The sequence below is a fragment of the Benincasa hispida genome, chromosome 7, assembly GCF_027475165.1.
Source record: "Benincasa hispida cultivar pf3 chromosome 7, pf3_genome.v1.1, whole genome shotgun sequence".
Lineage (NCBI taxonomy): Eukaryota > Viridiplantae > Streptophyta > Magnoliopsida > Cucurbitales > Cucurbitaceae > Benincasa > Benincasa hispida.
In genome coordinates this window covers 27,604,499-27,617,149 of record NC_143484.1, presented here as the reverse complement: position 1 = coordinate 27,617,149, position 12,651 = coordinate 27,604,499, and the positions used below count along the sequence as shown (strand labels likewise).

At 35.1% G+C, this 12,651-nt stretch overlaps 1 protein-coding gene across 3 annotated transcripts; it reads left to right on the top strand.

Annotated features, from left to right (window-relative positions):
* Nucleotides 1–4,673: 4,673 nt before the first annotated feature.
* Nucleotides 4,674–12,029, top strand: LOC120081718 (vacuolar fusion protein CCZ1 homolog B-like). Of its 3 annotated transcripts, none has more exons than XR_005482938.2 (10): nt 4,713–5,445; nt 5,658–5,751; nt 6,700–6,883; nt 7,109–7,218; nt 7,548–7,643; nt 7,832–8,227; nt 8,741–8,896; nt 9,894–10,123; nt 11,277–11,362; nt 11,471–12,029. XR_005482938.2 is itself a non-coding variant. In XM_039036814.2 (10 exons), exons 1-10 carry the CDS (start codon nt 5,261–5,263, stop codon nt 11,305–11,307), a joined length of 1,521 nt encoding a protein of 506 aa, XP_038892742.1. In that variant the 5' UTR covers nt 4,720–5,260; the 3' UTR covers nt 11,308–11,657. The 3 variants fall into 3 exon arrangements, 2 of the variants coding, with proteins under 2 accessions (XP_038892741.1, XP_038892742.1); XM_039036814.2 differs by adding an exon at nt 6,986–7,024 and having other exon boundaries at nt 4,720–5,445; nt 11,277–11,657; XM_039036813.2 differs by having other exon boundaries at nt 4,674–5,445; nt 11,277–11,657.
* Nucleotides 12,030–12,651: the final 622 nt, after the last annotated feature.

Here is a 12,651-nt window from a genome sequence, read left to right as displayed (position 1 = left end):
TTTAATACAAGTTAAGTACTCGTTTAATTCATATTAACTACTAGGGGATTAAGAAGACATTGAATCACGGAGGAACGGAAGTAGACAGAAAATGGAATATGAAAGCAATCGAAACATTTAATATATCTATTAAGTATTTGATACATGGTTTGTGAATGAAGAGATAAAGAAGGTGAAATACAATGATGAAAAGAGATAGAACAGATACAAACAAGCGCCAACGTCTTGGCACCGATTAGGGTGGAGATCTGCTTGTCGGATTGGATGGATCAGATGGATGGATGAGCTTCCCTCTCAAGCTTGCTTAACCGGTAGCAGGGTTCTCAGCACAGAGCTTCTCGGCGGGTATTCGGCAGAATAAAACTGAGACTCACCTCTCGGCCTTGTCTCGTCTCCTTTCTGGATTTCTTCAGTTAAGCACTCAGCTCAGCCTTTTCTCTCGACACTTTAACAATAATTAGCCCCGTATCTAGTAGCATATTTTTTCTTTGAAATCTATGGGGTATTTATAGGTGAGGATCTTTGATTCCGGCCTTGTGGTCTCCACTTGCTGTTATGGAAATTCTGAAGATGGAGGGATATTATTCCTTCTGTTATGCAATTAGACCGTCAATTCTGCACAACCGTTAGTTGTACACGTGTCTCAATCCTCCGCTTTTGCGTTGTTCAGTTACATCTTTCGATCGAGTGTTCTCATGCGGTGTTTGTTTTTATTACCGCATGCAGTTGAAAGTCATCTCTGGATCAACAATCGCATTGCGCCGTCGTTGTGTTAATCGTCTCTTCATTGTTGATTGACGGGCGCAATGTGACAGAGATGCGTTGATCAGTTCTTCTTGAGCCTTGAGTGCAAGCGGTGACTTGGTTTCCTGCAAAACAGAGTAAAATCTCTTTTTCTTCCATCGTAAAGATGTTAGTGGGTGTAATTGCGATAATTTATAATTATTGTATTTTGAAGCTAATTTTCATACAATTGATGCATATTTATTCTATTTTGGCCGCAATATCTAGATAAGGCAGTCTAAATAACTTGTATTTCTACAAGTTATCAGTTACCATAAAACTACCAATAACCTCCCACTCAATTGGTTATTAGAGAAAAAGAGATAATTATCAAATAATTAATATTATTATAAATAAATATGATAACCAACTTACCATATCATATTTATAACCTATAGTTTTAATATTTCATCTCATGAAACTTACAAACCATAGTTCTTTTTCTATTTTATGGTATTTCATGTAAATCATATTTACATTAGTCCTCCACTTGATGTATCTCATACACCACACCAATTATATCATATACAATTTAATTTCATCTTGTTAATTTGAACACTTTAAATTAACCCCAAGAATTGATTCTCAACTTGAATCCATTGAGCTACCAAGGGGACCTTATTGACCTATACCTTAAAACTGCAACCGTACGTGAATAAATGACTAAACTCTTTAGTCACGGGATCCACCATCTGTTAACTGTCGGACACTCCACTAAAGACCGACAGCTACACTCTCCTCACTACAGATATATTTCTGTGTCCATATCAACCAATCAATAGTGTGATAACTCTTTACAAATCTCTCATAAGTACAGCTAGGCCAATTTACCGTTATGCCCCTATAATTACATCTAACTTCTTAAGTATCACTGATTCTTCTAATGAACATTAGTCATAGTCTTACTATGACTGAGTCCTCTCTTCCAAAGAGAGATTGTGGCCACTATGTTCAAGACCCGTAATCAACCCTTAAAGGAGCAATCCATCTACTTATCCTTGCTTCGGGGAAGGAGTGAATTTCATCTTGTGTAACTGAGTTCCCAACTCCCTAATCAAATAAATCCCCAAAAAGGTAGGCTTGTTGAGTTGGAAATCTGGTCACTCTCACCCATACTAATCAAAGGACCACTTTCAAAGGCAGGAGTTCCCAAAACACTCAGGATTGAGGTCATGTCACATATGATCGTTAAAGTGAGATGTAAGTCTCAAGTATCAACGGCGTTATATAAAGAGACAAATCATCTCATGGTCGATCTTATACAAAATCTTTGTATAGGACACTCTCGCTCGCATGTCTCCACATGAATGGTCAGGATCATACTATATGTAGTATTTCACAACACTTGTAAACCTCTACAAAGCGGGTCGTATCAGTAGTGTCACCAGGATAAGGTATCCCTCATATATCCTTATACTACAGACCTTTTAGGTTATTAATTAAGGTATGATCCACTTGTATATCTCATATACATGCTTAAATTTACATACAATAACCACAAATCTTTGTTCATTGGATATGAGTAAATGTAAAATAAAATAACTCTTATTTTATTCATAACAATGTGTACAATGTTTACAAATACGAGACTCCGGGAGACTTAGGACACCAATCCCAACACGCTTACTGTCTCCACATGAACAATTATGATCTGATCATCTATAGCACTTTACAACAATTGTATAACATCTACAAAGCGAGTCACATTCATAGTGTCACCAAGATAAGGTATCCAACCCTATCCATCTACTATAGACTATTTAGGATATCACTTAAACATGATCCACTTGTATGTCTTCACATACATGTCTAAGTTTCATAAAATAACCTTGGATCTTAGTATATTAGATTGAATTAATGCAGTTAAAACGTCAATAAAATGCCTCTTATTTTATTAAATATGTGATTTGTATTTACAAACTACAAGACATATGAGATTTAGGACATCAACTCCAATAATGTGGATGGTTCCTTTTTATCCATCTATCTTAAGGAGGAGCTCAAGGGTAAAAGAGTTTGCACTCTGACTATTGACCAAGAGCTGTGGGATTCTGAGTTGGTGATGGAGTCTTTTATCCCCTTAGATGCAAAACATTATTCTCAATACACTGATTAGGAATGTGGGACCAAAAGACAAGATTATTTGGGCTAGGGATCCTAAAGAAGTTTTCTCAGTGAAGAGCACTTATCATCTAGCCGTCAAAATCGGGGAGAAGGCGAAGGCTTCTAGGTCGGAGTGTGAGCAGAACAAAGGCTTTTAGAGTTTTATGTGGAAATGCCACATTCTTCCAAGGGCTAAAATTACTGTATGGAAATTGCTTAATGATGATATCCCTACTATGAGTAATGTTTGCAAAAAAGGGATCAAAGCTAATCCACTTTGTTTTTTTTTTGCAGAAGTCATGTGAAGTTCGTGGGCCATGTCACTTGAGGATGTAAGTTCGCTAAAAAAGTTTAAGATCTTTTCCTCCCCCACTCACTTGATGTGTTTGTCTTTTACAGGGATTGTTGAAGCCCTTTGTTATATTGGGAGTGGTTGCAGTCAAACTTCAATGATTCCGAGCTCGATGTTGTGGCTATTATTCTTTTTGGAGTTATTGCAACCAATAGAATGCATCAAGGAACAATTTTGACATCCAAATGATTGTGAGAATGATCCAAAAGCATGTTGATGAGCTGTATAATGTCCCAGTTAGTAGGGGAGCCCGTCGAGTCACATTCCATGGCGTTCCTCAGAGGTTAATTGTTGGAAAATGAATACTGATGCGTTGTGGAGGTCTTTTGCTGGCGTTGGTGGGGTGGGGTTGAATGGGTGATGCACAACTTAGTTGGATCTTTTATGGCTACTGGTGGTGCAAAAGTTAAAGATCCTTGGCCTATAAAGAGTCTGGAAACTTTAGCTATCATTGAAGGCTTGTCTCAGTGTTCTAAATTTTGAAGGCTCTCGGATCACCCTCTTTTTTGTGTGGAGTTTGACTCCATGGATGTTATTCGAGCTGTGAATGATGATGGTATTGACTTGTCGGAATTTTGATATTTGATTTTGGAGATCGGGGTACTGACTGCTGAGTTCAAGATCTCTTCCTGTCTGAAAGACCCTAGATCGGGAAATCGTGTGCGAACAAGTTAGCTCAGGTGACTATTAGGCATGGTGATTTTGTTCTCTCTTTTGTTCAAAGTCCCTTTTCTAGCTCTGAAGAGGGTGGTTTGTCTAGTTTCAGTAACTATCCCCCTTGGCTTTCCTCTGTGTCAAAGGAGGAGGTAGATTCTTATATTTGTTTGGCTGGTTGATTGCATACTTCTATTCTATTAAAAAAAAGTACTTAACCATTACATGCTTATATTGTTTTTATCATCAAGAGTCCAAAAAAAGAACAAAAATTTTCCAAAAGGGTTCATATTTCCAAACCAAAACTTCAAAATGGTCATATTTGCCAATTTCCCTATTCAAATGAGTGCTTCAATTTTGTAAAATTAAATTAAAACTATAAATTTTTAATCAAAACAAATCAACTTGAGTAGACTAAAAAAACTTGCCAATGTCATTTTTATGGTCAAAAGAAAAATTAGAAAAGAGAATGACATCTAAAGTCAACCAGAGTGTAACTCAACTGGTATAATGTTTGTACCATCGACCTCAAGGTTCGATTCTCCCACCTCATAGTCACTTCAAGGTTTGAGGTTCGATTCTCCCCCATTGTACTTTAATTACAATACCTTTCCAACAAGAAATAATTGAAAATTTTTCTTTTTTAAAATTTTAATCAATTAAAATCAGTAAAAAAAATCAAACGGTTGGAGATGTTTTGGAAAAAAATGCAAAGGAAAAAAAATATATTTTTGCCACTATACTTTTTTAATAAATACTCTTCATCTTCTTTTTTTTTTTCCATTTTTATTATATTATTTATAAAAAAAAGGAAGAGAACATGAAAAAGGAAGGGGAAAAAAAGAAACAAAAAACAAAAAACAAAACTAGAGCCGATCGTTTTCTTCTCTCTGCCCCTTTTTCAATTTCTATTTTCCTCTAATTCGCCTCTCTCCCATTGACATTCAGCCCCAGATCGGTCAGCCACCGTATGTCGGCCACCCGCCGCCGCACCAACACCACTCCGCCGTCGATCGTCGGCACACCTCTCTATCAACTATCTTTCTCCTTCTCTTATCTCGCTCTCTACTCTAACCACACTCCGCTAGCTGCCATTTGCACAATGCTTCCATCTCGAGGTTTATCGTCGTGATCAAAATTTTTTTTTTCCCTCTCTATTTCGACATTGAGCAAATTTGGAACAAGAGAAATTTCAATTTGAAATCAATCTTGCCGAATCCATCCGAACCATTTTGATTTTGAAAACCCTAATTTTCTTTAGAAATGATTTCAAATCCATTTGAAATCCTTCCAAATTCAGTGGTTTCAAACAGGGGGTAGTTGTTAATTTTCTCCTTCCGGAAGGTTTTTAACTAGCAATAGTAAATAATGGGTCTGTCGACTGCTACTACTGCTGTTTCTGAGGCCATTCAACTCTGTGTATTTGATTCAAGGAGAGGACAACAGGAGGGGCAAGAACTGGATAAGATATTGTTTTTCTATCCAGCTGACTTACCCTTTACCAAACAATTGTATATTATTGGGCTCAGTGAAGGACTCATCACATTTACAAGGTCAGTACCATTCTTTGTTCTTTTTCTTTATATATATATAAAAACAGGTATCCATCTTGTAGTATTTGAAGAGCAAATATAAGAAATAAGAATGACAGAAATCGCTCAAAAAAAAAAAAAAAAGGGTTCGGAACTAGTTCTGAAAACTTCAATGCATCTACATTTTCTTGTCTGTTGTTGGTAGTTAAATGAAAGATGAAAACTTCATGCAGAACATTTTCCCCAGAGGCAGCTTGTGAGGTCATTGAAGCAGAGAAGCACTCTCATGTATTTTTTGAGGCTGAGCAAGATATATGGATGGTTTTGGTACAGTTTTGTTCTAAATAATATATCAGTAAATGGCAGTAGTATTATTTTGTGTACAGATCATTACATTCAAATGGTTACATATTTTATGTTTTATCATCCATGCAAGTAACATGCTAGCCTGTTGTCACTTAGATGGAAACATTGTTGATCTGGTTCAATAATTTACTTACACTTTGCTTTAAATTGTTGATTATCGACTGCTTCATTTTGGTTTTTTCCCCCTTACGGCTAATCTTACTTGTTATGTCCTGAAATTCATATAATTAATAATATCCAGTGTATTATCCTAGAATTCTGAGTTACTTCCAGGCATTAGAGTTTTGTTTATATTGCTTTCGATTATTTATGGTGACATCTCTGTTTGTGTTTACATATGTTTAGATTATTTATGCTAGCCTGGTGTCACTTAGATGGAAACATTGTTGATCTGGTTCAATAATTTACATACACTTTGCTTTAAATCGTTGAATATTGACTGCTTTATTTTGGTTTTTTTCCCTTCCTCTAGGCTAATCTTACTTGTTAAATGTCCGTAAATTCATATAATTAATAATATCCATTGTATTATCCTAGAATTATGAGTTACTTCCAGGCATTAGAGTTTTGTTTATATTATATTCGATTATTTATAATGACATCTCTTTTTGTGTTTACATATGTTTAGATTAAATGCTCATATCTACTCCAGGCTTCTTAGGGTAGAAGAAAGTCCAATATGGTAGAATTAAAGGCTTACCACTTATCAATTTTCTTTATGAGAAAAAAAAATCACATACCATTTTTCTTTGGTCTCTTTTGTTTCAATCACTTATGTTAGTTGGAAATGACCTGTGAATTGTTTCCAGTCATGCTTTTTGTAGTTCTCTAGCGTTTCCAATCATCTAAAAGATGCATTCTTAAACTTTGATTGCTTGTATTTCTAATTAATTATCTATGTTTGGTTAGGTAGTGGAGAAAAACAAGGAGTTAGAAGCAATTTGGCGGATTGATGCATTGCAGAAGCTTCTTAAGGAAATCCACTCTCTTTTTATAATGTTTCACGGATCTATAAGATTATTACTTGAGAAAGAACCCACCGGAGAAGTTTCCCGATCACATTTGTATTCCTTCATCATGGATTATCTGAATGGTAAGTCATTTACAGCCACTTTTCATCTAAAATGTTATCCATGAAGTCAAGTATTTATTACTTTTGTTTCAAAACATTTCATTGGAAGTTACTAATTGTCAGCATGTCAAAAGCGGTCTGCATTGGATAGGTGCTGCTGTGGTAATATTGAAGTTGCTGAATGTCAAGATTGGGATTGAAATTACTGTATCTCATGCCTAACTCCTTACTTCTCTTTCGAGGCAGATTTTCTTGTTGGGAAGAAATTGCATTTACCATCATTTGTAGACTGTTTAAAGGAACGTGGAACTATACAGATGCTGACCATCGGACGAGATGCTGCCCTTGAAGTTCAGGTTTGTCCTTGTAAACAAAACTTCAAGAACTTGTATGTGTGTCATGCACTTAAAAAAACAGAAATCTTTTTCTTGGGTTACTTTTTTAATATCTTTATGCTCACTTAGAGGTCTAGAGCTTTAAGGCTCTATATCAACCTGTCTTTAAAATCTAAATAGAAATCTTTGACAATAAATTAGAATTTGAAGAACTCTTGCTTGACTTGATGAAGAAACAATTTGGTTTCCATGCTACCCTGCTCTAATAAAGAAAGTAGCGAAGAGTTGGAGCTTTGTTGACATTTTTATTTCTGTTCATTGGAGTTAATTGAATTTTATACTTATTGCAGGCACTTGTTAGAACACTTGAATCTTGCATTGGAAACGCATCATGCCACTCTCTGATTTTATTTCAGGACCTGCTGGTGTCTACGACGCTTTCTCCTGTATGGTTTGATCTTGAAGAAGTTGATGTTCATCTTAATTTGTTATATTTTTCTTTTTTTTAAAAAAAAAAAGCTGAAATACATGGGATGCTAAAAACCAAATACATATCCATAGATGGATTTCTATTTTAAAATATAATATGGGTCATTCAAAATTTTAAAGTAGTTGGTTACAACCTCTTTTTCAGGATGACACTACAAGTTTATTTTCCTATGCTGTTTTGAGATTGACTCCTCGTGTCATAGCTTCTGGCGCAAGTTCTTGGTCCTATTTAATCAGAGGAAATGTTGCATCTCATGTTGCCCAACATGGTGGAAATATTGGTAACCGTGTGATACGACCCTTGCAGCATGGAAAATGGTTAAAAGGAAAGGATGGTTTTCTAGAAACTGATATTTGGGGTATGGAGGCAAGTGGCTGGGTTGGTTCCACCTCAAAAGTCTGGCTTTCTCAAACGGAGGAGCAAATGTATCTGTATGCACATCAGCATAAAAGTCTGACTCTCATTCTTCTTGTTCCTGTTTCCTCAATACCTAATGGGGAACAAGGTGTTTCAATCGTCAGGCAGTATATTCTTGAAAATGTTAGTTGTTTATCTCTTTTAATGGAATTGATCATTTGCTATCATATAATTTCTTGATTTAAAATGGTGATTTTATGTCCAAGCGTTAGAGGTTGGACAGATTGGAAGGGAAGAATTAGAAGAGTAGGACAAGAGGAGAAGAAATATCATCTATTTTACGGTGGGAGAAGATTGTAAAATTGTACTAGAAATAGAAACATTAAAGGAAGAGATGAGAAAAGGGGGGAAATATAGGTTCCAATATTTATCGATTCTCAATTATCATCTCAGTTGTCTCTTATTGGAGCCTGTACCATGTTTAGTAAACTTAGAAGAATAAAATTTACCACAATAAATGTAAAAAAAATATAGTAACCGATACCATTTCTAATAAAGTCATTCTAATATTCATATTGCAAATGATTAATATCCTAGTTTGAATACTCTTGGTGATTCTTTTAAATGTCTATTAAACTTATTTATGAATCTTTTAATTCCTTCCACTCCTTGGATTAATTTCCTGCTATCTTCTAGGCTTCCCTGAAGATCATGAAAGTTGAAGAAAAATTGTCAAAGGGCTGGGGCGGGGAAAATGCTTATCATGTTGGTGGGTATCGATATTTACTGGTAGATGGTGATAGACAAATATCCAGGGCTTCACCTCCAGGAAAAGTTACCACCCTCTCGAAGGTAAAGTGTTCTTTGACAATAACTACAAAACAAGCTTTGTTTTAAAATATCGAAATATATATCAGAAAAAGTGTCCCTAGTCAAATGAGTTACAAAAAGGTGTCTCCTTTTGGCAGAAGTGAGAATAATTACAAGAAGTTTCAGAATGCCTTGTATTCTTTCATTTCCTTATGAAAGGGCACTCCAAGAAGAGGCTAGATGTAGAACGATATCTCATATCCATTGAATTGTAGTTTTCATCCATTATTTCTAAACATCTATCGACTTCCTTAAACAATGGACATTTTTTTATGAACAATGGACATTTATTGAACTGAAAAATACTGGAGTGCTCTAGCCACGAATATGAAGTGCGGTGGAGGAAAATATGGTCCACATCTTCGCCACACTTTACACGTTACACCAATTTAGAGATAGGCATAAGGAGTTGTATTAACTATATCATAAGCATTTAGCCCCCTAAAGTAAAGGGGTTCTAAAGAAAGTTCTTACTTTTTTAACCCATTCAGCTTGAATAGAGATTTACAAGAAAATTGGCCATGTCTTTCTTCCTACTTTTACTCCAAGTCAGTATGTATCTATATCTATATATATTTGTATATTTATTTTTTACCAATCATTAAAGCCCTATTTGATAATGTTTTTGTTTTTAGTTGTCTGTTTCGGAAATTTATAGTCATTTCTTGTGGTTTTCATATTTCTTAGATAAACATATGAATTAGTGAGATTCTAAAATTATAAATGTCCTTTTATTTTTTTTCATTTTTTAATGCTTGACATGGTTTTTAGAAATGTTGGTAGAAAGTGGATGACCAAACAAGAAAAACTTAGGCATGGAAGTAGTGTTTATGAGCATAATTTTCAAAATCGAATGGTTACCAAATGGGGCTTAAATATTACAATTTACCAGAATCTTTACTTGTCATGAGTCAACTTGAACTTGTTTCCAAGTCATGCATTGAGGATTGAGATTTCTCATTTGAGTTTTGTATTATAGGAATCTTTACTTGCCATGAGCAAACTTAGAGAAAAGGTTGATATGGAGAAGAGTCGTGCAAAACACGATAGCGATGGTGAGGGGAAGGAACTGGAAGTAACTATCAGAGCAAAAAATAATGCCTGGGTTATTTCTCGATTAACAAGAGGGAAAGAGCTTTATATGGTTCTGGAGAAAGCCAATGAAACCCTGCTCTATGCCTCTGATATGGTGGAGAAATTCAGCAACAGGTATTATTCATTTTTTTGTTTTACTTTTCAGCATGGATGGCTCTAAATACTCGATAGTAATAGTCATGTGCAGACTAGAAAACTTGCACATCAACTAATCTAATAGGCCATTTTTTCGGCCAAAGTATTGCCAAGAAAGTAATTACATAAGAGTTGACATAGCCTACACCAAGAAAAGCTTTGAAGAAAGGAGGATATCCTAAGCCAAGCACAGGCAGTAAGTAGGTCTCAAAGAGTCATGAAGTTGGATCAAGAAATACGGGCCGAAAGCCAGTCGGTAAAGGGTTAGGAATCAAGTAGAACTAGTTATTGAATTCAAAGAGTACCTGAAGGTATTGCAACCTAATAATCTCCCTCCCACTCTCAAGAGAAGATTTTGATAGATCTCAAATGCCTCGAGTGACAAAAGTATACGAGATAAGGAATCGTGCTAAGGAGAGGATAAATAATGAGAGGGTTAAGAATAATTAAGCAATTAAATAGGAAGTGGGCCCTAGGAATATTGTTAGTTAAGAAGGGCCCATGGGGAGGGGAGTGAGTATATGTAAGGCTCGAGCCCATGGGGAGGGGCATCAGAAATCATTTTGGTTGTGAATATCTCGTCAGATTTAGGGAGAGATAATGGAACTCTCAAATTCTCCTTCTGCTGTTGATAAATAAAATTGATTAAGGCTGAGGCCTATCATATTTCCACAACACTAACTTCAAAAGCAAGATAACCCCACTATCCATACGTACAACTACATATACTCCTATTAGTCTGTGGTCCCACTAGATGATGCCTCTCCTCTAATGTCTTTCCTTTTCTACCCTTCCTCTCATACATGTGTATAATTGGTGGCCTAACATAAAGCTCACATTCTCGACACCTCTTGTCCTATCGTGAGTGATTTCTCGTATGTGTAAAGATAGGTAGACTGCCTCGTCCCTTTCCTCAAGGTGGTGGATCGAATTCTAATCATGTCATTAGAGAAGATTTAGGTTGTTTCCTCAATCGGTTTGCAAACCTTACAACTATCACTTACTAGTCGTGGGTCATTTTCAGTCTTCTACGGAGCTTTCAAGTTGAAAGCTACGACAAAGTGGACATTTTCCAAAACCTTTCATCTTTTTCTCCAAACTGATAGTTTTTTTCCCTATTTGTGCTCAACAGGTACTGCAATGGAGCATTCTCCTTGGATTAGAGGGACATCCTTCCATTGTCGTCGTGTATACGAAGTTGTAAAATAAAGAGCAGAGGTTAGACGGATGTGCACAGTTTTCTAGTTTTTGCTGCTTCATTATCGTAATCTTCCTTGTATAAATTTCTATAAAACAATAAGGTGAATCCTCTCTCATTTTCTGTAGAAGGGACGGAAAAAGTAATAATAATATGCATATATAGAGGCCTTCAACCATGGGGAGAAAGAACAGCTAAGTTACTAAAAAAGCCTGCATTTAGTCCTATTCATTTATTATAGGAACAATTTGAAACATGAGTTTCTTCCCCTTTTGGGGAATTTTCTAAAGAAACTTGTTGACCTTTTTTTTTTAATACTGAAACATTGTGAAGGATGTAATGGAAAACTCTGTGATGCCATAAGATTCTGACTTAGTGTTTGGTATGGCAGCATGAAAATGAGAAGTACCATTGAAGAGGTTGAGAAGTTGGAAATGGAATGGTTAGATTTAGAAGGCACATTAGTAGGTTTCATTTATTTCAGAATGAAGGATTGCATTATACTATGTGCCAGTTTCCATATGATTTTTAGGTGATGTGATGAGCAAGTAGATGTCATTGTTTGGGAAGAGATTTCATTCTGAAATGATTAGAATTTGGGAAAACATCCCTTTTTAGCCCCCAAATTTCAATTTGAACTCTGAAATAATAACAGTATGAGTTTAATTTATACCCTTTATTATGTTATTTATTTTTATTTTTATTATTTATTTTGTATGATCTTGGATTATTTATATCATTGTTATCATTTTTGTTTTATTATTATTATTATCATTATATTTTGTTTATTATATTCTATATTATTATATTTATTTATTTTGTTGAGCCACCCTTGTTCCCACTGCTTCTCTTTTCTTCGTTCTTCTTCCGCCTCACCCCCCTGTAATCCACATAACCTACTCCCTAAAAAGCTCAATCCTCAACTATGGATCGGATGTTTATGGATTGGATTGAATTACCTTTAGACCCAACCAAATAGTTTGAGTTGTAAGTTTCTTCAACTTAAATAAACTCTTATTAAATAATGGATGGAATGCAACTCGACTATAAAACATTTGGGTTGGATTGGTTTGGGATGTTTGCGTCAATTATTTAAGTTTTCTCTAAAAATACGAAGCATGTTAATATGTGAAAAGTTTATTTAATTATCTTCTTGTATTGAAAATTTTCAAGTACTGAAAAATTGTTTTTAGGAGTTGGAATATAAATTATCTAAAAAATAATGAAATAATATATATATATAAGTTTGGATGAGATACCTTTTAAAATTAAATTTTTTTTCGAGGGTTTTTAAACAAAATTAACTATA

What these genes read in the sequence shown, in the direction of transcription:
- LOC120081718 (XM_039036814.2), top strand. Translation starts at nt 5,261, where the DNA reads ATGGGTCTGTCGACTGCTACTACTGCTGTTTCTGAGGCCATTCAACTC. An exon ending in GGACTCATCACATTTACAAG is followed by an intron (nt 5,446 to 5,657) that starts GTCAGTACCATT and finishes AACTTCATGCAG; the next exon opens with AACATTTTCCCCAGAGGCAG. An exon ending in TGTCTACGACGCTTTCTCCT is followed by an intron (nt 7,644 to 7,831) that starts GTATGGTTTGAT and finishes CCTCTTTTTCAG; the next exon opens with GATGACACTACAAGTTTATT.